Below are 25,509 nucleotides of genomic sequence, written 5' to 3' on the forward strand. Positions count from 1 at the left end.
GCCTTCCTGTCTCCTGCTTCAAATTAAAAAGGATGGAAATGAAAAAAAGGCAGAATCACACTGCCTGACAGATACTAAATAAAATGTTCTGTAAACCTATAATTACTCTTTTTTACTAATAGTAAAAACAACTAGAAAGAGTGGAAATGTCTAAAAAAAACCCCCGTATTAATTGGCCCTTGATTATGTCTGAAAGATAAACATTCTACAACAAACTTGGAACAAAATTCTGAAAGCAGACTTGAACAATTTACAAGACCATATGAACAAAAGCTGGAAAGGACACACATTAAATCATGTTTCTCTTAGTGCGCAACCCATAAATTAGCAATTGCTTATGACATCACACTAAAATAAGGTGAAAAGTCTAAAGAGACTTCTTGATTTCATTAACTGATACAGGACATCAAAGTTAAACCCTCTGGTTCATTTACTGCTACTTTCTTCTCTCCTACTATTTTTAGTCTGACCTTTCCTCCTTAAGAAATTCAAAAGCCTCTCCAGTCAGTCACTGACATTAAACAACTAGGCTAGCAAAAAGCCACAGCTTATCTTCATTTTATTTTTGAAGTTCAAAGAAAGACGTTATTTCCATGGCCAAGGTTTGTGGTTTTTTTTTTCTGAAAAAAATATCACGTAGATGTAAATGCACAATAGCAAAACCTCAGCAAATTTTAGGTGAGCATGGATTTATGTAAAGAAGGCACGGCAATGGGAGCATGCCCGTGTATTCTCTTGCATTTAATTATGTACTGAGAGGCTGCAATTTCACACTGGAAAAACATCTTGTTACCCAATGTATTTATTGGTTAACAGCTTTTGCTGTTTTTCTGTGTGATATGTAATGATAAAAATGTATACAAAAAAAAGAAGTTTTTAAAATTGTATTTATTTGTCAAGAGTGGAGGAGAGCTCTGGCTACACAGAGCCCAAGAGCCTTCTTCGGAGCGTCCATGTGTGCTGTGAAATTTACCTTTCTTATCTTTCTTTTCTTCTTCTTCTCCTCCAGCGCCCAGCAGAGTAAAGATGATGCCTGTCTGAGAATTCACACCCACAGCAGTTACAAGCATCCGTCCAGAGCCCTCCATGACGTGAGTACCTGAAAGTACACAATACAGGTTATATATTGCTAAAAAATAAAAAGAACAACCATTAAACATTTTATGTGAGACCTCTACTATAATACTGAGAGAGATTTGTTACACTTTAAAAATCTGCATTAAGGCCAATATAATTACATACTAAAACCAATCCCTAGTGTTGTATATTATTCCCAACGAAGAATGGATGCTTAATTGCAAATCTTGGGCTGCACACCTATTAACCACACACATCAGAAATGTCATCACTAACCAAGTTGACATGATCTTGGAAGATAATAGTTTAGCTTCACACTGATAATTCTTGTAACTTTGAAAATATTTTTTCAGAGTTCTGCAAATATTCCTCTGTGACTGTAGTCAAGACTGCACCTACTGTACATGGAAATTAAGTGAAAATATGTGTGCAATTTCTCTTGTCTTTTGTAGTTACGGTTGATTTACAGGCATAGAAGAAGATATTTTTGAGGACAATTTCACATATTCAAACTTGAAAAATCAATACAGAGAAAAATCTTCAAGGGGATGTTTAATTAAATCAAGAGACTCCCAAATAGCAAGAAGAACCTGATGTACACTTGAAAGCAAATTCTGTATGTACACAGATGTCTATTACTCTAAAACAAAACGTACATTAAGTTGTTCAGAGAAGGATTGTTTAACTAGGTAATTATATCATTAGATAGGTAAATTGCTTTTAAGAAATATTTAATGCTTCATTGTATAGAAGTTATTAATTTACAGCTCTTATTCCTATATTGGAGAAAGCATTTTTTCTCTTCTTTTGAAGCCATGTGTTGGTTTAACTCACTAAACAATTTAACCTTTGTGGTAATAGACTGATCATACTGCTTATGACACTCACCTTAATCTCTACCTTGTCACTGCAGTATTTGTGAGAGACCACTGGCCTTTGCTGTGTTTAATCTACTATCCCTTAGATCCTCACAGACCACTGGTCTTTGTGTTTAATCTACTATCCCTTAGATCCTCACTTCACCTCACAAGTCACACTGTACTGCTTCGCAGCTCCCACGTTTGCCATAAGTGCAAGGTTCCCCATTTACTTTCCTTAAGACAACATCACTCTTTCATTCATTCCATAACAGTATGAATTAGGTAGAGTCATTAACTGACTTTTCCTAAACAGTGAGGCTAATGAGGCAAAAATACTTGTATGCTTATTCTCAACTACCTTGTCCCTATCACTTACCCATTCCCATCATTAATTACGATTCAATATCTTAAAACTCAAGTGAAGTCCTCACTGATGCTGGAGCTCTGAGATGTACCTCAGCAGGGCACGCCTGAAGCCACAGCAGAAAATAAAAGAAATCTTCTAACAACCTTTCTGCAAACTCCTGCATAGTGGCTTTTAACCAACTGAATAATGAACCTGTTACACCGTGCAAATTGTGAATATAATTAATTTCATGGAGAGTCTTACTGGGCATTCAGATCTATTAAACCTGAATGCCCATAGAAAGATTCTTTCTCCCCTCCCTTTTTAAAAAACATTTTACTGGGTTCATCCTCATCTACATATATTAATTTCACTGAGTTATCTCAAAAGCTGAAAAAAGGTATACATATGTCCTTAAATAGATAATTATTTCTATACATATGCATACAGTTGCAACCCATTTTTTAAAAAATTCCATTTTCTTATTACTGCTCATCCAGTTCCTGTCCTAGAACATACTAAGCAATGCAACTATGTATTTATAATCAAAATATCTTTCTCTAAATAATCAAAATCTCTCATGTTCTTAAAATGAAAACAGAAACACAGAACAGAGAACATCTGTCAACACTAAACCTAATTTAACGGCATAAATATCTCACCAGAACACTACGAAAATTTCAGCACAAATAACCCAAATAATAGCAAAAACACACTAATGGTCAGATTTTATTATTTTTTTTTAAAAAAGCAGCACACCTCTTCAGTGCATTGAGAACTGTTCCTATGGCTGAGATAAGATTTGATGCCTTAAGAAGTTATTTTCTTTCTTTCATATGATAGAGCGAAACGTCACAAACACACAAATTAGGAGCACAACCCAAACAACACAAAACAAGTTGCAATCAATCCTAAAGGAATAGAAAAGATCTTTAAAAAACAGACTAGCCTTGGTTGTATTGGATCAGACAAAGCAGCAAATGTATGAAACTTAACTCAGAAATTTAGAGGAACTTCCTTTAAGATGTAACACAATTTAAAATATATTTTAATTAAGAACTTGCTTTTAGTATTCCTATGCTTTGTGTTGAATGAATGTTCTTCTGTGTTGGACTACAAAGGGAGTTAGAAATATCCTCCAAAAAGTGGTGGGTGCCCCTGTGTGTCAAAGCCAGCTTTATTACAAAAAAATCTGCCCCCACCGGATTTCTAGGTTACCTCTGCACATCCGGAGAGGGCAAAAATGTCGTAACTTGAAATACCTTCCTGAACCTTTTCTTGACATTAGTCTTGTAAAACATAATTCCAAACTGTTCAGGTGCGTACCAAAGCATGTTTTAGGTCAGGTACTAATTTATCAGCAGATGATGTTCTGCTAGTACTGCTGGAAAAATTCTTCAGCATCTAAGCTAAACCAAAGAGCTCAACCTCCTGCCACCTAACTCCAGGAATTTCACCATTTAAACATTATTATAATTACATTAGCTTGAATAAAGAAATGGACTCTCTGACTTCAATCAACTGTTGTTATAGAAATGGAATTCTGGAACGATTGCATGTTTTTTCACTGGATTTGAACACTAAGCCTGTATTTCAGCTTCACCTTGAACAATTCTACTGACTTCTCTTCCTCTCCAGACTAATTCTTCAGTATTAGTTAAATACATTTTTTCACACTCTGAGAATTTAATTTGAAGTTGATAAATGGTGAATACTCCAAGATAGAAAAGGAAGTCTAGTTTAGTAAGAAAAGTATCTATTTTCTTATAAGCAGATTAGACAGATAAGGGACCTATTACAGCACATACTTTTGCAGGCACAATGCAATTATACACAAGACTGCTCAGAACCCCCCAAATCCAACAATAGTACTGGTGAAACAGAGTGGAAATAGGGCTGAAAACCAAGAAAAGAAAACCAGACGTGCCAGTCTGGGGGGTTTGTGCTGCTTTGCTACTTTCAGCAAACTTGGGGCGAACAAAAATTCTCTGTCTGTGTATCTACGCAACTGGTTTAGTCACTGCAATTATTAAGAGAAGACTGAAGTTAATAATAAAGCATATTTCAGCATAACCAAATGATTTGGAACATTTGAAGTTAGCTACTCTGTTCTGAAAATTTCTGCTGTACTAGGAGCCTTGCTTGGAGTAGTTCCTGGCAGAGAATTAAGACAGAATCAGAACTATTTTTCTCCAGGCAATAACTGACCCGATTCCTTAATCAAGCTTCCTTTTTATTTCCAAAACCTAACAAAGTGTCATGACCAAGAGATTTCTTTTGTTTATTTTTCTTGAGTAAGCTCTGTCCTCTTCGTTTCAAATCCTTGTTGCGCATTGATAGAAACACTCAAATGTAAAAGTTATGTTAGGACAAAGTCATGTCCTGTCAGTCTCAGCTCAGTGAGAATTACACTAGGAGAGCTCCTCTACATAAATCTCTCATACCTTGATCAAATTAATCTAAATACCTGGGAAAAAAGTTTTAAGCAGTAAGTCTCATAAGGTATTTTTCACAATGATAATAATTATCACATGGTACCCCAAAATACTTCACTGTGTGCAATGCTGAGACCAGACTCATATTCAAAATTTCTATATTCAAGAGTCAGGGATTTCTCTGAACTTTGAACTACACAAAACTTAAAGGGCACATCAGCTTCAATCAAGACCACTGAGTAGCAGTCAGTGTGACCCAGGCTGTCCTCATCTGCTGGTTGATACATGCTCATCCTCATAGCAAAGAAATGGTTTATGCTACTCTATAAATGCAGATCTCGGTTAATGAACCACAAGAAATAAAATACTTCAGACAGAAGTATAGTGGTACTACAGAAGAGATGCTGCTTCCTTTGGTTTCAGGTATATCAGAGTCTGGATTTCCATTTCTGCCTTCCTAGGTGGTACCAAATGTGCTACATGGAGATGGAAATGAACCATCTGGTTTAGTCAGCGCTTGTACCCTTTAGAATTGCTTCTCAAGTACAGTAAATTACTATCTGGATGATTAAACAGGACATTAAGCACAGAAACTCATTTAGTTTAATTATGTCATTGAAACTGATCAAATATTAAAACCGTTGTTTCAGGTGCCAATGGTGAAAATAATGCTTCCTGATTCAGGGTGTTTATCTTTCACCAAATTTAGACTCACAAAACAAACTGTGGCTGTAATTCAAATGCCACCCTTTTTCAGTTACTCCTCTGTCAAATGTAGAATGTTTTAATTTTCAACAGATGATTACAAGCAAACAGTGGCAAGCAACATCCTGACAGTATTTGCCTAAATTCCTAAGGCCCACCTGGAGATAACCTACTGCTGGCTCCAGGTGCAAAGATAAGAGGAAAATTTAAGATCTGTTTGCTGGTTTTGTGGAGGGTTGGTTTGTTGTTTATTTTTCCTTAAGCAATTCCTATAAAAATCTAGGTCTAGGCTAACATCCAACAGGTTCTCAGATTTTAAACCAGGTCATACCCACCCTGAAAAATATAGTGGTTTCCAAATGTTTGGGTTTTGGACTACTAACAATTTACAGTGAGCACATCAGCTCCCACATCAGTGTGATTACACCTTGCACTTTACCTATGGAAGAAGGTAGTTTTTGCATGGTAGAATTTCAGATCATCAACTCTGCTCCTGAGCAATTAGAGTTCAGGGACTTTCTAACATGGTACAAGTAGAAATTTATTAGTATAAGTATGAAAAAAAGGTGCGTGCAGTGCTTGTTAAAATATCACATTATTCAACTCTTCTCCTGAGCAACTAGAGTTCAGGGACTTTCTAACTTGTACGAGTAGAAATTTATTAGTATAAGTATGAAAAAAAGGTGCGTGCAGTGCTTGTTAAAATATCACATTAATTCTTCACCTTCTTTGTAATCACAATAGAGATTATATAGTCATAGAGAAAAATAAAGAGCACAAACTTCAATTCTGCAATAAAAACATGAAGACAAATTTTTGTCCTTATACCTAAGAAATTTGAGTTTTGGGAAGCAAGACAAAAACATCTTTTCTCCTAACTCAACTGCTCTCCCTTTCTCTTCCCATGATGCCTTCCAGGGCAATACCTTCATGATTTTCACGGCCACCACTGAAATCTATGGGTATTCAACAAGATCAAATTCAATCGAGGAATGTGTGAGAGCACAAGAACCAATCAGAACTTCATAATCAGAAAACCTCTGGAATTCACCTTTTCTCCTGACTCAACTGTCCTCCCTTTCTCTTCCCATGATGGAAATACCTTCATGATTTTCACAGCCACCACTGAAATCTATGGGTATTCAAAAAGATCAAATTCAATCCAGGAATGTGTGAGAGCACAAGAACCAATTGAAACTTCATAATCAGAAAACCTCTGGAATTCAACAACAGGGTATGTTAATTGCTAGAAGTCTATGATATTTCATGATAGCAGTTTCTGTAAGAATATATCATTATTAAAACTATCTCTTTAAAATGAAAATTTTATGCCAGTTATGATGTTATATTTACAAAACAGCACAACTATCAGCTAAGAAAAAAACCCATGGAAAAAGAATGCACAAGTATTTCAAGGCCAACATTGGGTTACAGCTTTTGTTAGGTGTGGAAAAAGAATGCACAAGGCCAACATTGGGTTACAGCTTTTGTTAGGAGCAGTCACAGTGAGCCCTTCCTCAGAACATCACTGCAGGCTCCCTCTTACACACGAGCCACCCTTCCTCAGAACATCACTGCAGGCTCCCTCTTACACACCGGGGAGCGTCCGCAAGAGAATTCTTAATCCACAATCAAGTTAAGCCTAAACATCTGCACTACCAGGATAAATCAAATTATTATAAAACTAACAAAAATATCAGTCAGTGGCTTCATACACTTCTCATCTCAGTCAGAAAATTTTTAAAGTTACCATACAAGGTATGAAGGAGCCTGTAGGACACCAAGAATTCAAAGTGGCACTGTCCCCACTGTTTGGCATTTCTGGATATGCGCTGCCTGCAAACACTGAGCTCTTGATTCCATTTTCTCTGCACAAATGCAGCCTTCAGAATTTGCAGCTACTTCATTAATCTTTATTAACCCCTACTGAACACCTACAAACACATTTTTCAGACTTTTCTAACTTGGACAAACTTGGAGTTTAACAACATGAACAGCAAAAGGCATACACTTGGCAGGGACACTGCAGCAAAAACTTTTAACAAATGAAAACCAGAATACTTTTAAAGAAACCAAAGGAATTTTTTTTTTTCCTAAAAGAGCAAAAGAAATTTGCTTTGCTGCTTTGTCAGAAGTGATAAAAATTCTTTGTGTCATTTGAAAAAAATCCTTTTAATACACAGTTTCAGGCAGAAAGATGTTTGAAGCTTGATAAAGTTAAAATTAATTAACAGGGACTTTTGTAAAATGAAGTCTGTGGCAATGGCAAGTCCACAAATAACATTAGCAATTTTTTCATCTTAAGTTGAAACAGCCACATTTGACTCAAATTTGATGGCTTTTTATCAGACCACAGTCCCATGATTTACATAATAAACAGCCATAATTTCATAGTTAGCAAACTAATTATCTGATTTTAAATTTGGAAAGGATTTGCACTGTTAATTCAATAAAAAATTGTCACATCCTTACTTGCTGCTACTTGTCTCTTCTGAACAAAAGCATCTCCCAGCAGCTGTTGCTTGGGAAACACCAGTTCAGTGAGGCAGGATGGGGGCAGGAGGCTGCAGGCAAGTGTCCTGATTGCAACAGAGATGTTCCAGCTGGGAGGACTTTGGCTGACTGTACAGCCAGACAGCGAGGAGAATCCTGACACAGAACCACAGAATGATATGGGGTTGGAAGGGACCTCTGGAGATCATCTAGTCCAACCACCCTGCCAGAGCAGGTCCACCCAGAGCAGGCTGCACAGGAACGTGTCCAGGCGGGGTTTGAATGTCTCCAGAGATGGAGACTCCACCCACAAATGAAAAGACTCCGCCATGAATAAAAAGTTTGAATGTATTTGAAAATGACTGTTTCAGTTTATAACACATTGCTGAGTGTTATGAGATCAGCGGGTTGTTCTTTTGTGATCACATCCCAGCTGGAATCTATTCACAATTGACCTATTTAAAAAACTACCTTTATTAAAATTTTAAAAATCACATTCTACTTCACTGATTTACTATATAGAATTATATTGCAAAATACAAATATTACAAGTAACTTGAATTTGCCACAGAAGTGAACCCCACAATATTTTAGTATATCCAAAGCACGTTGTTTCTTTTTCTATTGTATCTAGTATACACACAAAGAAAGTGTTTAAAGAGACCACAAAAGGCTTGGAAATTTGATGGTTAAATTAAAACTAGCATACAATGAATGGAAACAACTGTTATTTCCCTGAGTGATACTTTCCCTAATATAATGATCAGAAACAATCACACACAAAATCAAAAACCAATAGGATCTCTTTTGCACGACCAACAGCCAAGGTCAGTGTCTGTGTTCAACAGATCAGTGGTACCTAGGTTTTGTGGAAAACCAAAACAAATCAAACCAACAGGTGAACAAAGCAGTGCATAAAAGATAACTCAGCAAGAATTCAGGCAGATTTACCTGACAGGAGCATTGGGTCTTTGTCAACAGATTTGCGGACTTGGTCTGACTCTCCGGTTAAAGAGCTTTCATCAATTTTAAGATCATTTCCTTGAATAAATATCCCATCGGCAGGTAGAAGGTCACCTTTTAGCAAGAACATGGTAATGGAAAACCACAGTGGTTTAGTAAGATTGTTTATGTAATTACATAATGATTTTTATTATAAAGTCACAATTAACATCAATTGCATTAAAATGTAAAATGAAAGCAAAAGTGAAGGAATTACTACCATATCAGTCCATATTAGCCACATTATCACAATCCTATAGGGAAGGGCCTTTGAATTGCACATATTTTTTGCCCAGTGCTATCCCCAAATCAGAATGCATCACATTTAGCAAATGAAGAACATAATAATCACTGAGCTTTGGCAGAGGGAGTGCTCTTCTTAACATGACATGAAGGTCTCTGTATCTGACCTCAGAGGAATCAGCAGTGGCTAACGAACAGTCGAGCTGCCCTTTCCCCTTCCCCTCTGAGGAAGCCCTTAGCTAAGTCCAGGAGAGACTTGATGGTTGAGAGAACAGGCATTTTGCTGGCATTTGCCAGTTCAGTCAAACACAGAGCACACGAGGTTCCTGCAAAGGTCTTCCTGCTCACTGGAGCACAGGGCTTTCCCTACGGCATACGCTCATAAGGCATCCACCTCCTAGAAGCACCTGATCTGGGGGAACTTATAGGATCCATAGCTCTGGAGCAGCCTCCCAGAGGAGCACAGAGGCAGAATTCCCTTTCACAGAGCATTTAAAAATATTTTCTCTTATTCCTAACTGGAAAGAAACCAAGAATTCCAAATAGTGTAATCGCCCATGAAAGAGCATTACCTCTGCAGAAACATTTCTTGTCCTTGTCAGTGGAAGGACGTGAAGATTACACAACTAAATTACCTAGTGCAATTTCATAGCAAGGTTTTCCTTTTGCCCTAACAGCCAAATTGTTATCTTACTGTGGACAATAATGACACGACATAATTCTCTGTCTTTTAAATCACTTCCAGGGAAGTGAGATTATTCTGCCAGAAAGGGAAAGGAGAAGAAATAAAGTTCAGAAAAGTAATCATCTAATTGTCGAAACTTACCATATTTCACCTGTGCAATGTCACCAACTACTATCTCTGCCACTGGGATCTGGATAACCTGTCCACCTCGCACAACAGTAAACTTCTGTTCCTGCTCAATACGACTTTGAAGCCCCCGGAACTGCTTCTCCTTGCTCCAGTCATTGAAGGCAGTGACGAGCACGACACAGATAACGGAGAGCAGGATGGCAGCACCTTCAATCCAGCCAGCTTCAGCCTCCCCTTCATCTTCAGCTCCTCCTGCTGCAGTACCACATCCTGCAAAGGCAACGTTAAGAAACCATTCAGTCAAGCGAAGATCGGGTTTATCGTTTTTATCTCAAGAAGAAAAACTTGCTGTGAAATCACAACCAGGCTGAGGAATAGAATTGCTGTTGAAAGTACTAAACGAAAGTGCTAAATGAAACATGGTGGGATAGAGAAAACGTAGAAATAGAGGTTTCTGAGGAAAAGAGAAAGAAAACAAATCAATAGCAATTCTAGAGCTTTTAATTTTTCTTCTGACCCTTGGTAAGCCCAAACTAAACAAGTGGGAAAAGGCAGCACCAATTGTGTTATCCAGCAGAGGGTTGGTAGCTTCACCTGAGCCATCGAGCATTTCCAGAAATGAGGTGGACATACTAAGAGTGGTGAGAGGGACTAAAACAATGAGTAACGTAACTGAAAGCAATGACATTTAATTAAGATTAAAGAAAACAGATTAAAGCCAATTTAAGAACTATTTTTCAATACAACTTCTAAATGTTCTCAACTAAACACACTTAAAAGGAACACTTGTTTAAAAATTACGGAGATGAACTCAGTATTTAAATGTGATATCTAAGTATTTAAATGAGATAATGAAATGTATCAGGGAACACTGAGTAAAAATAATAGCCTAATACTAATTCATCATTCTTCCTTACACAGCAATATAGTGGCATGCTTATACAACTGTAAGTATATTATTTTTGTCACAAGTAAAACAATAGTAAAAAATACATTCTATGTACTAATTCTGAAATGTTAATTCTGAATTGTTTTATATACATCTGCTAATTATTTCAAAGTCATACGCAACTAAAACATAAAAAAAATTCTTAGATAGTATTAATGAAATAAAACCAATATAGTCCTCCTCCTTAATGAAATGATACCTAAAAGAAGACAGTTTATAATAGTGGACAGAAAAATACACATAGAATCACACAATTCAGAGATATCCCAAACGACAGGAGAGAAAAAAAGAACTCATGCTGAACAAAGGAGCCTCCTCTCCCGAGTGACCAAGGCAGAAAATAATCTTTTAATTTTTCATGAAGAGCTGAACTAGGTAAGCATTTGACATCACTTTTCCATCTTACCCAGGTACCAGGGACTTTAGCACCTTAGCAACCGTGTTGCTTCCATATATGACTGAAGGTTAATTTTGGTATATTCGTCACCTGTCACTAGAGGGAATAAACAAGCAATTTGATTTCTATTTTTAAGTTACAAAGATTTCCCTGTAACATAAGCATCATAATTAATTAACCAGCTGAGTAATTACTCTTGCATATGAACTGTAAAAAAATTACCAAAAGTAAAGGAAGAAAAATAAGACTGGGCGTCCACAAGGTGAGCAGAAGAAAATGAAAATAATCGAAGTTTTTACCAATGTTCTCTGTAGTTTAAATTTAGCCTTAACCTAATTGAAAGGCAAAGCTCACTCCCAGGAGAAGGGGGTTTCCTGGCAGGGATGCCCTTAGACTGATGACCTGTGTGAACCTTTAGCAGCCCTACAAGAATCTTATTAAAGAAACCATTTTTATAGCACCCAAGGAAGAAATAAAGTCACCTTTACTAAGTTAGTACTTTAAGCTACTTAAAACCAGTTGCAAACGCAACTTAAAAACCACAACTGCAATTTCTTCCTTCTGCAGAACATTACTTTGTGGAAGGACTCATGAACTTTGCTCTGTTTAACCTTAATCATCTTAATTGGTCTACGTTAGATTTTTAGATTCCTTTTCCAAATCAGTAGATTGACTTTGTCCTTTATTATAAGGATCCCATTATGGCTCTGGACACATGTAAACTTTATAGTTTTATTAGATGAGTAGAATATCCTCTCTCTACAGCAGAAAGCTACCAGTTTTGAGAAACTTACTGCTGTTCTTCTGAAGAACCAATAGGTCTGGTCACCGTCTCTGAGATGTGTCGGAGAAAAAAAAACCCCAACAGCCAGTCAATGCACTTGAACCCAGTGCTAACAAACTGCACCCTGAATGGCTGGCACAGCAATATCTCTGTGTCCCCACAGGAAAAAAAACCAACAACTCCTTGATTCAGTAAAAACAGGTAAAAAGTAAAAATATTCATTGACTTGGGTACTGAAATTAATTTCCTATGTCTGTGTTGTCATAACTCATCTCCATGTTAATACAACCAACGCCATTCCTAGTATGTTTATACAACCAGAAAAAATAGTCTAACACAGCATGTAAATAATACAAGATGTTATCATTAAGATGAAAGGAATTGTGTTTACCTGTCTCACAGATTATATACAAGGCAAAGAACATAATTCCCTCGTCATATTACAAGTGAAAAAAAAATGTTAGTAAGAACAAAAGAAAATCCATACAAGCAAAGAACATAATTCCCTCTTCATATTACAACTGAGAAAAAAATGTTAGTAAGAACAAAAGAAAATCTGGATAAAACAGACTAAACTTAGATCTAGCTCTTGGAAAGTGTCGCTAAATTTGACACGTTCTTTTTTTTCCCCTCTCTCAAAGGACCAGAACTCAGGACCACAATCAGCTCTTGCAAAGTGTCGCTAAATTTGACATGTTCTTTTTTTTCCCTCTCAAAGGACCAGAACTCAGGACCACAATTTTGAAGACCACAAAAGGGTTGATATTACACAATGGGAACCTCGGTCACCACTTTGCAGATCCCCAGCCCGCAGGCTGTCCTCTCCTAGGCACCATGAACACCGAAGACCACAAAAAGGTTGATATTACACAATGGGAACCTCAGTCACCACTTTGCAGATCTACCAGCCTGCAGGCTGTCCTCTCCTAGGCACCATGAACACGTCTTCCTATCTGTTCTAGCCAATTCCCTTATTTAATCCCACGTCACATGAATGCAAGTCCTAAATTATCAGAAAAAAAACCCAGTGCTTCATTATCAGTATGTCTCAGGTTAGGAGGAAGCACAATTTCAGCTGTGGAAGGAGTTTGAACAAGGTAAGTCCAAGTTCAAGCAGTGGCTGAGCAAGGCTTTTGAATATCTGCGATTTGCAGGTAGATACTCGTAACAACAGTTAAAAAATGAAATTGCACTTTTTGTGGATCTTGCCGAATGCAACTAAAACCAGGCTCTGTAAATATTAACCAAGCTGATCATAAGACTTCCCCAGTATTTTGTCTTTGTTCTTTACAGTCCCACAGAAATGAAATGCTACAGAAGTGCTAGATAAACTCATGCAAAATGTACACATCATTCTTGTTACAGGAATAAACTCCAGCAACTTTGACGAAGTAAATAACTGTCCAGTTCTTACAACAGTAAGGTTTCGGAACAGTTGGGTTTTTTTTTAAGCAGAGATTTACAGACAAGCTGGATTTTAAAATTCACCCTGCCCTTCGTGAGATGACCTACGTGCCAGGAAACATTTTCTTGAACTATGTCGTGTTCTTGCTTCAAAACTATTTTAGAAGTATTCCCTTTTCATAGGAAAAATAAAAAAAAAAGGAGACCTGCACCTCCATTGCATTAAGCTGCAGAATTTCTTCTTTTATACTTAGGGAAAAACAATTTCTTTTCGTTTTTTTCTGCCATTATATCACACGAGGTTTTCTAGAAATTCTACATAAAGACTTATGTGAATTTATAGGAAGAAACTGTATGTATTCATAGGAGAGAAAAAAATCCCATACTTCTTAACTATACACTTATACTATCTGTCCTCCTTATTATAGCACAGAGTGACACAGAGTATTGAATTTCTAGACAAGGGGAAAATAAGGAATATAAATAAGACATCAAGACATAATAATAATATGTCTAAGTATCAGAATATAGTTTAAGTCATCTAATGTTTATAAAGAATGCTCACATAAGCTTTAAAATTGCATTAAGGTTTAAGACTCCTGTTCTGCTTTCACAAGACAGGACTTGGTTCCCACCATTACCAAACAATGTATCTGAGATTTTATTGAAAGGCAGAGACTGAAAACATCACAAAAGAATTTTTCATATGCATGTGATTTGTAGTAGGGTTTTATTCCAAGACAGTGATTTGTGAAGTCCTCATTTAAAATTATATTTAACATAGCACCTATCTGTCAGAAAATTCAATTTCAATAAAGTAAACAAGTTTTTAATATGAAGCTATTTTCTACCCTAACTATGAACATATGCCACGTGTGTGTCATTCCCCAAAGTCTCATCCTCATGAGACAGAAAATGCATACTCAGTTTGAAACTGAGATTATAAAGATTTGACTGCAAGTCAAGAATGTAAAGGGCTGTAACTCCTCTGGCACAGAAAAAGCAGTTGAAGTCATAAAATGGATCAGGTTGTTCAGAAGGAGCGTGCAGGACCATACAGGTGAGCCAACCCCCCCAGAGGAGTGGGAGCACCTGAAGGTGCAGCCTCGATGAACACTCAGAAATACAAAAGGGGACCAATATGATTGTGTCCTCCACAAAACATCTCAAAATGACATCACCAAAAACATGTGGAAGGCGAACAGGATTTTAAAAGCTTAAAATTTGACCAGAAATAGGGCAGTAAAGACTGTTGAAAAACTTTTCCATAGAAGGGAGATGAAGTGAAGGTAGAATCCAAAGGTAAAGAGGATTCAGGGGAAAAAAGGGTGGGATATTTTGAATGAGCACACGTAGTCAGTCCATCTGAAGCCACAGCAACCTGAGTTTCCATCTCATCAGAGATCAAGCAACCCAGAATCAAGAGCTATTGGCAACAACACCTGCCTGAGAACCTGGAAAGCTGAGCAAATACCCAGGCACTCCGCCTGTGCTGGACCCCTTTATGCACTTCCATTAATTGCAAGTAATTTCAAAATTAGCCTGAGAGGCTTCCTCTGCATTAGCAGTATTTTAATTATATATAAGGTTTTAGAAAGAAAGAATAAGAAAGCAAGGCCTAGGATATTAAAAGGGAAGGGAACTGCGTGATAGAAAAGGCTTGAACACCTTTGAGTCTGAAGGGGAAGGTGAGAAAGAAGAGGGAGATACACAAGAGCAGGTTAAAGCAGTTCAGGAGGAGTGTAGCAAGAAACTTCACTGTAACTGGCAGGAGAAAATAATTTGGTTGATGTTATTAATTGTTTCAAATTGGTGGAAGCCAGAAATGGGGAAAGAAAAAAAAAAAAAAAGGGAAAATGCCACAAACAGCCAGGACAGCATCATCTGACAGCTGGAAACTGGAATGCTTTTAAGGTCATAGACAACATTTCAAGAAATGTTTCTCGTAATATTAACCAAATCTGGGCAAATACAGAACCAAATATACAAGTGCTGTGCAACTAAAGAGAGTATCTACTTAAGATTTCAAATGGTTATGAGGAGATTGTTAAAGCTGCTTTGAATAGGATAACGATTATAATTACAAACCCAACAGTCTTAAGCTGCAGCACAGTAATTTTTAAATCAGAAAAATCACATTTTTAAAAATCTGTGAACATCTGTATTCCTGAGTCCCAACCTACAGCACATACCTCTCAGCTACTCATTTCAACCTACACATTGCTATTTTAAGCTGAGAATACCTTGTGGCATTTAAATTCCCCAGGAAAATCTCATAACGCCCCCAGAGGTAATTTTTTCAGTCAGTCAAACTGGTTTTGTCATCAGAAAGACAACAGTTCCCATGATAAAAACTTTTTATTTCATCTCTTTCTGTAAAGACATTTTTTCCTTCGCTGCGACTCCAGCACTGATGGTATTAAAGCAAATTGAGCAGCTCCAAAGTTACAGCTTTTTCATTAGTGGAGCTGGGCTCCTGTTACTGACATCATAAGTGATGGGACTTATTCTATCAAACGTATTCAGTCGGGCAGGAAAAAGGAAAAACGGCCAAAAATTATGCAATAAATATCATAAACTCCCCTCCTTAATAAATTTTTTTTAAGCTGTAACAGATATTGCGATATTTATTTTTACAAAATCTGTAATTGTGCCGTATCATTTGCCACAAAATTAGTCCAAAGAGTGACTGCCAGTTTGTGAAGCTCCGATATTCCTTCCCCCAAGCCCCCGTGTGAGGCTGCGTCAGCCGGCGGTGACTCACGGCAGGAAGGGCACTGCACCAGGCAGGGAGGCCACAGCCTGGCGGGGCTCCGAGGGGCACTGCAGAGCCCCGGCCAACAGCAACGCTGCAGAAATCACCACAACTTCAAAAAATGAAGTTTTCTGTCTGTGTCTCATATTCTCCAAGGATTTCTCCAACTGTGAAAAACATCTCCTAGTAGCGAGTCAGCCTGCCTTCTCCAGAAACACGTTCATTTCTGTGACCAGCCAAGCGGAAGGGATTCACTAACATGAGATATTTACCCTACACACATTTCAGGTTTAGGGTGCTTGTATAGTCACTAAAAGTGATTTTTGAATACTTACTTGAAAACAATATGAAAATTCCCTGCTTTGTGATACACCAGTTAGTTATATAAGGACTCCAGAGGAGTGGGGGGGGGGAGAAAAATGAGGAAAAAAGAGATCCCGTCCCTGTAGGTTAGTTATATAACTGTCAACTTCAGAGTTCAATATTAAATATTTACACAGTTTTGACATATTCATGCAAGGAAACAAATCTGTAAGCCCTGAAAGCATATATATTCACACATTGCTCAGCCTGATCACAAACAGTTGTGAGCAGAGAAACGTTAATTAAAATACATGCTCAACGTCAAGAGATGGAATACGTTGAGCAAGATTCTTCTGACCAGCACCTCCAAGGAAATGCACTTTGCAAAGACCAGTCAAAAGGATGAGGTCCCAGCTCCACCAGAAGCCATGGACAGGAACAGGACCACGCAGCTATTTCTATATTTCTATAATCTATATATTTCTATATTCAGTTCTGCTTCCTTCTGTTGCCGCTTCGAGGAAGTAGAGAAAGGCCAGTATGGGATTTTTAATCACAAGCCCAGTTCTTAGGGATTGCAAGGGAAAATCTTGCCATCCAATTGCTAATGTTTTACTCTACTTTGCTCACAGCTACAAATGTCTGGTAAAACACAGCCACATACTCAAAAGCTAAAATAGAGCTTTTAAAGGCAAGAATCAGACCTTGAAAGTTGCTCTCTGTGTTTATTAATAAGAGTTCAAGGGCAGTTACTCAACAGTACTCGCAAGGTCATGTCCTAGCTGAGTTTTACTTACAGAATTAATACTTCTGGAGAGTCTCTTCCCGGAAAATATGTGAGAAGATTTTATATTTCATCCCAAAGTTTGAAATCTCATTACCTCATGTCCCCAGTCGAGAGTTAAGTCGTGCTTGGCAACCTGGAAACCTATCTAATGAGCAATATCTAAAAGCAACCCAGTTTTGTCGATGATCTACACATCTCTAATGAAGGGAAGGTATCTATGGGACTTAATTTTTTGCAGTCCAACACAGATTTGTAGAAACCAGATGTAGGTCACTTCACATTATGAAACAATTATTTAATTTGCAGGTCCCATATGACACAATGTGCACATTTTGCACTTTACAAGTTCTCAATGTGTTGTTACTAAAGCCAGTTCAGGTCTTAAACTTATGTCACTCATCAATACCACTGCCATCCAGTAACGAATCTGCTCCCGAAGCACACTTTGTGGTGGTGAACAGTACAGAACTGATAGTTTTGATACAGCCGAGCAAAACCAGAGTGAAAACGTTCTTTGGACAATACTTGGCTCCCAAAAACTGATGTTCCACTTCATGCCATCTATATTTTAGAAGTGATACGTTTACTTTTTTTTGAGTCTATGAGTCATTTCCATACTTCCTTTAGAGTTATCTGTGATGCCTAAACCAGACTTTCCTTGCTGACTGAGAATCTGTGTATAAACCCAGGTTTTCTTCCTTCTTGCTTCTTACAGAGACACCAAATGTAGGATATTTCCAGATCTGGATTTCCAGATTTCCCCATTGCAATAAAAATATCAATTGACAGAAAAACCCAAACCACTGTGGGATGAGCAGAAGCTCACTTGTTCTATCTCATCCCAAAGATGATGGGTTCAAAGGCAATAGGGGCAAGAGACAGACAGACAGACAGACTGTCTACCCAGCCAGAAATGTAGGAAGTTAGCAAGAGACAGTCAGACAGACAGACAGACTGTCTACCCAGCCAGAAATGTAGGAAGTTCAGAATCAAGAAATTTGTAATATGGAAGCTTCAGAAAAGACAATATCTACTAAATAAAATTTCAATGCAACCTTGAATAATCTATATGTAGCGCATTTGTAAGCATTTTAGAATATGGTAAAAACCAGGATAGCAAACTGTAAAACAACCAATGCAATATATTCTCATCAAAACACTTACAAAAGAGCAATTATGTTCACTTAATTATCTTTCAGTAAATATATTTGCTGTGCAACACAGTAAGAATTGGCAAAACAAGTGTTTTCACACATCATTGAAAATATCCCATAATAATAAACAATCATAAACAGTTTCACAGGCATTACTAAATGTATGATAGTATAAACTTTTTTGAAAAATAGATGAAAAAATGAAATTAAATGATCAGCCTTCTCTTAAATTCTGTAAATAATTAATTATTTAGGGGTTAATTGAGAGACATAAAGACTCTTTAGTCAAAAACTAAGGTTCCCAGTACAGGATAATATATTCCATAAAGCAAGAGCTTTGTCTAACTGGGCAGGCTGTGCTGGGAGAACTGGAACAATGACCTTCCCTAGTAAAGATACAGCTTACAAACAGCTTGTGTATCTGTTAGTATAACCTATAACTATTCCACAGAGAAACATACCCTTATTATTATTTGTCTCTATAGAGATATTGAAAAAAAATGATATCAAATATAAAAAAAAATGTACATTTGTCAAAAACAATTCTTTCTGATGTAACTTTTCATTTCAGTACAAATATGAATGTCCACAATGAAACCTCTGGTTAAGCTTAAAGGTTTCTTTGCATTCACCCAAGCATATAAAAATGGAGTTACAAATTTCTTCAGATTTAAGTCACTGTTCCAAGAACGCAAACCAGGTGTGTACATGGTCTTCCCTTTAAACACTCTTGCTCAGTCATTCAGTATAAACTCCTTTCTTAGTTTTTGGTTTTTTTTTTTTTTTTTTTTATGGAAAAAAACTAAAAAACCCTGGTTTGGTTCCAATGCAGAATAGAATTATGTAGCAATACTTTGCTGGGAAATTTTGTTTAGTGGCCCACCTTGATACCTCCAGTTAGGGCTTCTGAGGATAACTCCATTGATTTGACTATATCAGAGAAGTGTTTAAGTTTAAACTGCATCAACAATGGGACAAACCCATTTACAGCAAAGGGATAACAATAAGGGATACAAATAAGGGATTCCCTTCAAATGGTATTATTTAAACCTCAGAACTGTGACAAAACTGAACGTAAAAGACAAACTCAGTTTGAAAGATACATGTACTGAATTGAATTAACGATGTGGGAGACTAACTATGATCCCAGAGAACCACATGAGTTTTGAATCACTTAACTGGAACATCGATATAAATGGCACAGGCTGGTTCAGAGTCAAATCAGGAGGGAAAGGAATGCCTTTTTTCATGATCATGTATTGTAAGACCATACTTTGATTAGCCTATTATGCTAAAGCAAACAAAACATTATGAATAAAGCCCACAGGAAGAACGTATTGTAAGACCATACTTGGATTAGGCTATTATGCTAAAGCAAACAAAACATTAGGAATAAACCCCACAGGAAGAAACTGGAATTTCTGTTAGACTGATGTTAACAGTGGCTGTCCACATGTTGATGATTTTTTCACTTGGATAAGTTTAAGTTTGATGTAGAATTCTAACCTTGTTATTTAAAAACCCTGCATAGGGAACACTGCAGTTATTGGGGTGAATTTGTCTTAGAGTAGCCTTATTAAACACAAACGGCCCATTTAGGTCTTGAACAAACAGCTGAATAAAAAAAATAAATTTCAAGAAAATATGGTACCTTTGGAGCTCCAGCCATACAGGCACTCTGTACAAACACCTCGGAAAGCTAAAGCTGCAGTTACTTAATTAAGAATGCTCCCATTTCTCATGTAGCCATCTCTGATGATTTCCAATACTTCCTAAATGCAGCTGGATGGAGAGGAGGATTTGAACCCTTTCTCAGCTGCCGCTCCCAGTGCAGATCACTGAAAGCACCAGGCAACACAGAAGTCCACAGAAATAAATAAATGCTTAACAGCAAACTGGCTATCATCAAGGTGCTTGAATTTAAATTGACCTCAGAAAACTATTTAACATTAACATGGAGCAACAAATAGTTCACAAATACACAATCAGATTGAGAACTTTCTTAATTACGCTTCATCTACTAAATCCTTATAAATAAAGCCTATCCTCTTTTTGGAGGGACGAGGCTTTAAAACAAGATGTTCTAACCAAGATGATTTTGCAGGAAGACTGTATTTAACAGAAATGCTACCAAAAAATATTGAAAAAAAGTTGACTTTGCCTGGAAATCTTCACAGACATTTCATTGGAGCTTCTAAAAAAAAATCAAACTGGAGCACAGGATGAAGTTATGATTGCTGACTGATACCCATCATACATCTAGACCATTTAAAGAGTAATTGTCAACTTCTTCCAACCTACAAGCCCTGCAGAGAGAGGTTACTAAGAATAGGTTACTGATTTTAATAGGACCCTTCAAAGTAATTCATGGATTCTCAGAGGTCCACAGGCCACAGCTTGAAAGCCTCTGATTAAGAAAATTTGCCACTGAGTAGCTTAAGCAACCTCACACAGCTGGGGCACTGCAAAACCAGAAAATTAAACTCTTTTGAGCTTAGGCTATGGCAATGTGCTCTAGAGCCAGTTCTGGAAACACCTCAGCCTCTTTGGATGCTGTTACTCCCTCACTCATCAGCTGTGTTCATGAGAGCAAGAAAACCAGGTTGAAAAAGATATGGAAGATTTATAGACCTCGGGCACAAAACCAGCTCATAAACTGCAGTGTTTATTACTTTCATTAAAATTCTCACCTTCATTACTTTGTGCTATAAAGCTTTAAGAGGTGTAAAATCATGTCAATAAAAGATGACACATTATATCATAATGTCTTGCACCAGAAGACATTAAAAAGTTCTATCAACACTAGCAAATAAATAAAAGCCCTATAAAAGCCCTATAAAAGTTAGTTTCACAGTGTAAATCTATGTGATAAGGAAACATGTTTCTGGACCAAGTTTTTCAGTTTAGTTTCATCCCAAAGGATAGAATGAAATCCCATCTGAACGCACATCCAGTTTGTGTGCTCCCCAAAAGCACCCTGCAATGTGAACCAAACCCTATTAACTGGGGACAAACAGAAGATGTAATTTCTGAAGCATACGCTGGATCCAAACTAAAATGTTAACGTAGATACATCCAAAGCAAGCTAAAGCTGATGTAACTAGCTGATGTAACTCCATTTAGAACATACATTCTATATATTCTGATAACCTCCATTTAGAACATACATTCTATATATTCTACTTATTCATTTCTGTTTCAACTCATCTAGTTTTTAAGGTTCTAACATTGATGCATACTTAACTGAAACAAGATGAGCAGCATATCCTATAGGGAAAAGACAGAACTCCTTATGCATTGACAGAAATAAAATGGAATCAATTGTTTAAATTGTTACTTTTCTGATATAAGATATATATATGTGTATATATACATTAAAATATGCATATATATATTCACACACGTATGTATATGCAGACATAGATGCACATACTTAAAAAGTAGTATAACTCAGTGCCATTACACCTAGTATCAACTCTACTGCATTCCATGTAATGGATGGGTCTGTAATACCAAACGCCCACTTGTCTGGGCTTTATTCCTGAGGGTGGAGTTCGGCAGAGGGGGGGGCTTGCTCTGTTCTCTGAGTAAGCTTTAAAAAATACCCTACGCAGATTTGAAGTTGAGAGATTTTAAGATTCTTTTCCCAAGGTCCCAATTCAATACCTGATTACACAGGTGTGTGCATATACTTCCTGCTGAGCTTTAGATATTTTGTCTCAAAGGCCTGTTTTATTGTTACTTGTTTCTCAAAAAAAAAACCACAAAACATCTGCCTTGTCATCACAGTTTTTGTGTTCAAAAAGAGCTATCTGTTGTGTTTGGAGAATAAGTCTTGTGAGGAAGCTGGGAGCGTTCAGCCTGGAGAAAAGGAGGCTGAGGGGAGACCTCCTCGCTCTCTCCAACTCCCTGAAAGGAGGGTGTAGCCAGGGGGGGTCAGTCTCTGCTCCCAAGGAACAGGCCATGGGACAAGAGGAAATGGCCTCAAGTTGCCCCAGGGGAGGATCAGATTGGATATCAGGAAAAATGTTTACATGGAAAGGGTTATTAAGCATCGTCCTGGGCTGCCCAGGGAAGGGGTTGAGGCACCATCTCTGGAGGGATTTAAAAGACGGGTTGACATAGTGCTTAGAGACATGGGTTAGTGATGGGTTTTATCAGTTAGGTTGATGGTTGGACTGGATGGTCTTAAAGTTCCCTTCCAACCTGGACAATTCTATGATTCCCTGATCTCTGCTTAAACATTTTTTTCCAGATAATCATTTCCTATTCTAATTCAAACCCACCAACAGTCATGAACCATAAGCACATGCAGATTTTGGGTTTTCACATCACTTGCTTGACCTCATGCAGACTACTTGGCAAACAGCACCCTCCTCTGAAACTACAAAACCATCCTATAAGCTGATCCAAAAATACTTTGAATTTAAAAAATGTCACATAATAAACAGGTGATTTTGCAAATTTGAACTGATTTTTTAATTCACAATTGAAGAAGAAAACACTCAGTATTTCTGAATTTCATATTTGTTTTACTTTATAAGCTATTAATGTTAACTTTTGACCAAAAACCAAATGTTTTCAGAGCTTTTGGGTTTTCATTGGTTTGGGGGAATTTTCAATTTTTTTTAAACACCAGGTAAATAATTTTAAGATAATATTTTGACTCCCTTGGTCAAATTCAGTGCAATTCTTGTATTCCTCTGTACTATTGACTGAAATTTCAAGCTCCTATTGAAAAAGCTGGTAAGTTCCCATAAGTAGCTATACATTAGTATTTAGAATTAAGTTGTCTTCAAGTAGACAAAATATGGCTGGAAATATAATATGACAAATTGTAAAAATATAACAAGGCAGTGATGTGTTTAAATTCTTACAGGAGACATTTTGGTTATCCATCAGGAATAACCGTCTCATGGCATGGTCACTCAGACAAATTATCTAGGAAAGACACAGAATTTCCATCGCTGTAACTTTTTAGAAATAAGTATGATAAATTTCTGTCAAGAGTGGCTTAAGTATTTATTGTTGATAGTTCTTTTGAGTATGGGGACAGACTAAACGACCTCCAAGATCCCCTCAAGTAGGTTCTCTCATATCCTGCCTCCTCTTGTTTGCCTTTGGATGCTGTCTCAGGCTGTGGATTAACCAGCCCAGGGAGGATCAGAGAGTGGAGGGCTCTGATTTATATACCCAGGCCTCGTCTCAGCGCTGTACTCCTAATATAGGGAGTGCTGGGGAGCTTAAAGTAAATACAGCTTTGCTGCTCTGCACAGGATGAAAAGGCAGCCAGCAAGGCTTGGTCTCTCTGTTACAGTCCTCCTGAGTCTCTCTGGGTGCTGGGGATGATGCTCAGATGACTTCCCTGCAGCACCTCCCCAGCCATCCCTGTCCACAGGCTGCACAGCACCTTGGCAGACACCCACACAGCCGGCCAAAACGATGCTGGGGCTCTGTCTGAGCTTTTTTGCTCTCCCCAGCAGGGACATCTTGAGCAGTGGGGTGTGAAACACCAGAGAGGCTCTGCAGGTTCACGTCCTGACAGGTTTTGTCAGATGCAGCTGAACACCAACAGCCAGGCTCCATCTGGCTCTATGAACGAGCCACCAAAAGGTCCTCGCATCGTGCTCTCCATGACCCCATCCCACTCAGGACTCTTACAAATTCATCCAGTGTGGAGCCCTAAAACTAAATTTGTCCCATCTTTTGAATCTAAAAAACATCATAAAAGCAAAAATGTTTCAGAAATGAAATAGTGTATCCAGGTAATGACAATTCAAATGTGCACAATTTTCTCCTCGTGAAAACAGCCTTACACAAGTATTGGAAGACAGTGAGATACTTTCCAGCTATCATGCATTTGTCCAAACTGTCGTGCAGGCAGACTCCAACCTGTTCTGCTCCCCGCTCCTGGGTATTTAGACCTTGCACTGAAGAATGATTTAGGGCAGGAATTAAAAAGTAAGGTACTTTCCTAAGCAAATTCTTAAAGGAACTGTTACATTTAACAAAACAGATTGGGCTAATGTCACTAGAAACCATATGCTGCTTCACCTCATCCTCGCTTTGGGAGGAAGGAGGTTAAATGGAGGGGTTTTGGCAGAACAAGCTGTTTTTAAGAGGGCAAATACTTCTGTTTCTCCTATTTTCCAGTATGCCAACTGCTTCATCCCTTCTACTGACAGACGGTTTAGACTAGTTTAAAAAAATCCTTTGGGAATCTCATGGTTTAATTTTTGTGAAGAATGATAAAAGGATTTGAGTGTGTAGCAACACTCCTCAAAAGTTGTGTTTTGATAACTCCAAAATTAATCTATAGTTTGAGATTCATCTATTTTATATAAAAATTCTATTTTCTAATAGCTGCACTTCTACTGTCTCAGCTTCTCTTGAGAATTTTCCTCCTTGGACAGCACAATAAAAACCTCTAGTGCAGTGACAGCTGGATCAGCCTTATTTATTTAGTAGCAAAGACGATAAAGGATTTCTATTAGGACATATCAGCTTTTAAGGCCGCGTTGCCCTTACACCCTCTTATATATGACCCGTTTTCCATTGATTTACTATTCCTCAGTGCCTGAAGAACATTATGTAACACATTCTATACAGACGTAGAGAAAAATATACACATTTTAGGTTTTTATAGTCAAAACAAAGTCATTTGAAAGCGGTCCAAGATAAACGGGTGCGTGTAATTCCAAATCTGTTCTAATTAAAGACTAAAATGAAATTAAGTTAGACCTAAAACCCTCTGAAGAAGTCCCTGCTTTGCCCTATGATTATGTTGCACCATCCAAATGGTTGACAGCCTGGCAAAAATGAAACCCAGTGCTTACAGCCTGCAAATAGTACAGATAAAGTCCTGGGAAGCAGCAGCTAGATTTCCCTGCCGTGCCACCGGGCGATTAGTTGACACTGGCACTGAGGATTACAAGGCAGTTCAGCTCTCCCCTCGACCTTTTGAGATATGTAAGAGATTTGTTCACTAATTATTGTTGTTT

The 25,509-nt window shown here is 37.6% G+C and overlaps 1 protein-coding gene across 3 annotated transcripts in view; it reads right to left on the reverse strand.

Annotated features, from left to right (window-relative positions):
* ATP2B2 (ATPase, Ca++ transporting, plasma membrane 2) overlaps nucleotides 1-25,509 on the reverse strand; it is a 270,013-nt gene that overhangs the window by 98,562 nt on the left and 145,942 nt on the right. For all 3 annotated transcript variants that reach the window (XM_014958671.1, XM_014958670.1, XM_014958668.1), the window contains exons 4-6: nucleotides 9,988-10,245; nucleotides 8,868-8,993; nucleotides 974-1,099 (exon numbers count right to left, since the gene is read on the reverse strand). In XM_014958671.1, the coding sequence (XP_014814157.1) occupies nucleotides 974-1,099; nucleotides 8,868-8,993; nucleotides 9,988-10,245 (510 nt within the window). The remainder of the gene's footprint in view (nucleotides 1-973; nucleotides 1,100-8,867; nucleotides 8,994-9,987; nucleotides 10,246-25,509) is intronic.

The sequence above is a fragment of the Calidris pugnax genome, unplaced genomic scaffold, assembly GCF_001431845.1.
Source record: "Calidris pugnax isolate Ruff unplaced genomic scaffold, ASM143184v1 scaffold376, whole genome shotgun sequence".
In the NCBI taxonomy this organism is placed as follows: Eukaryota; Metazoa; Chordata; class Aves; order Charadriiformes; family Scolopacidae; genus Calidris; species Calidris pugnax.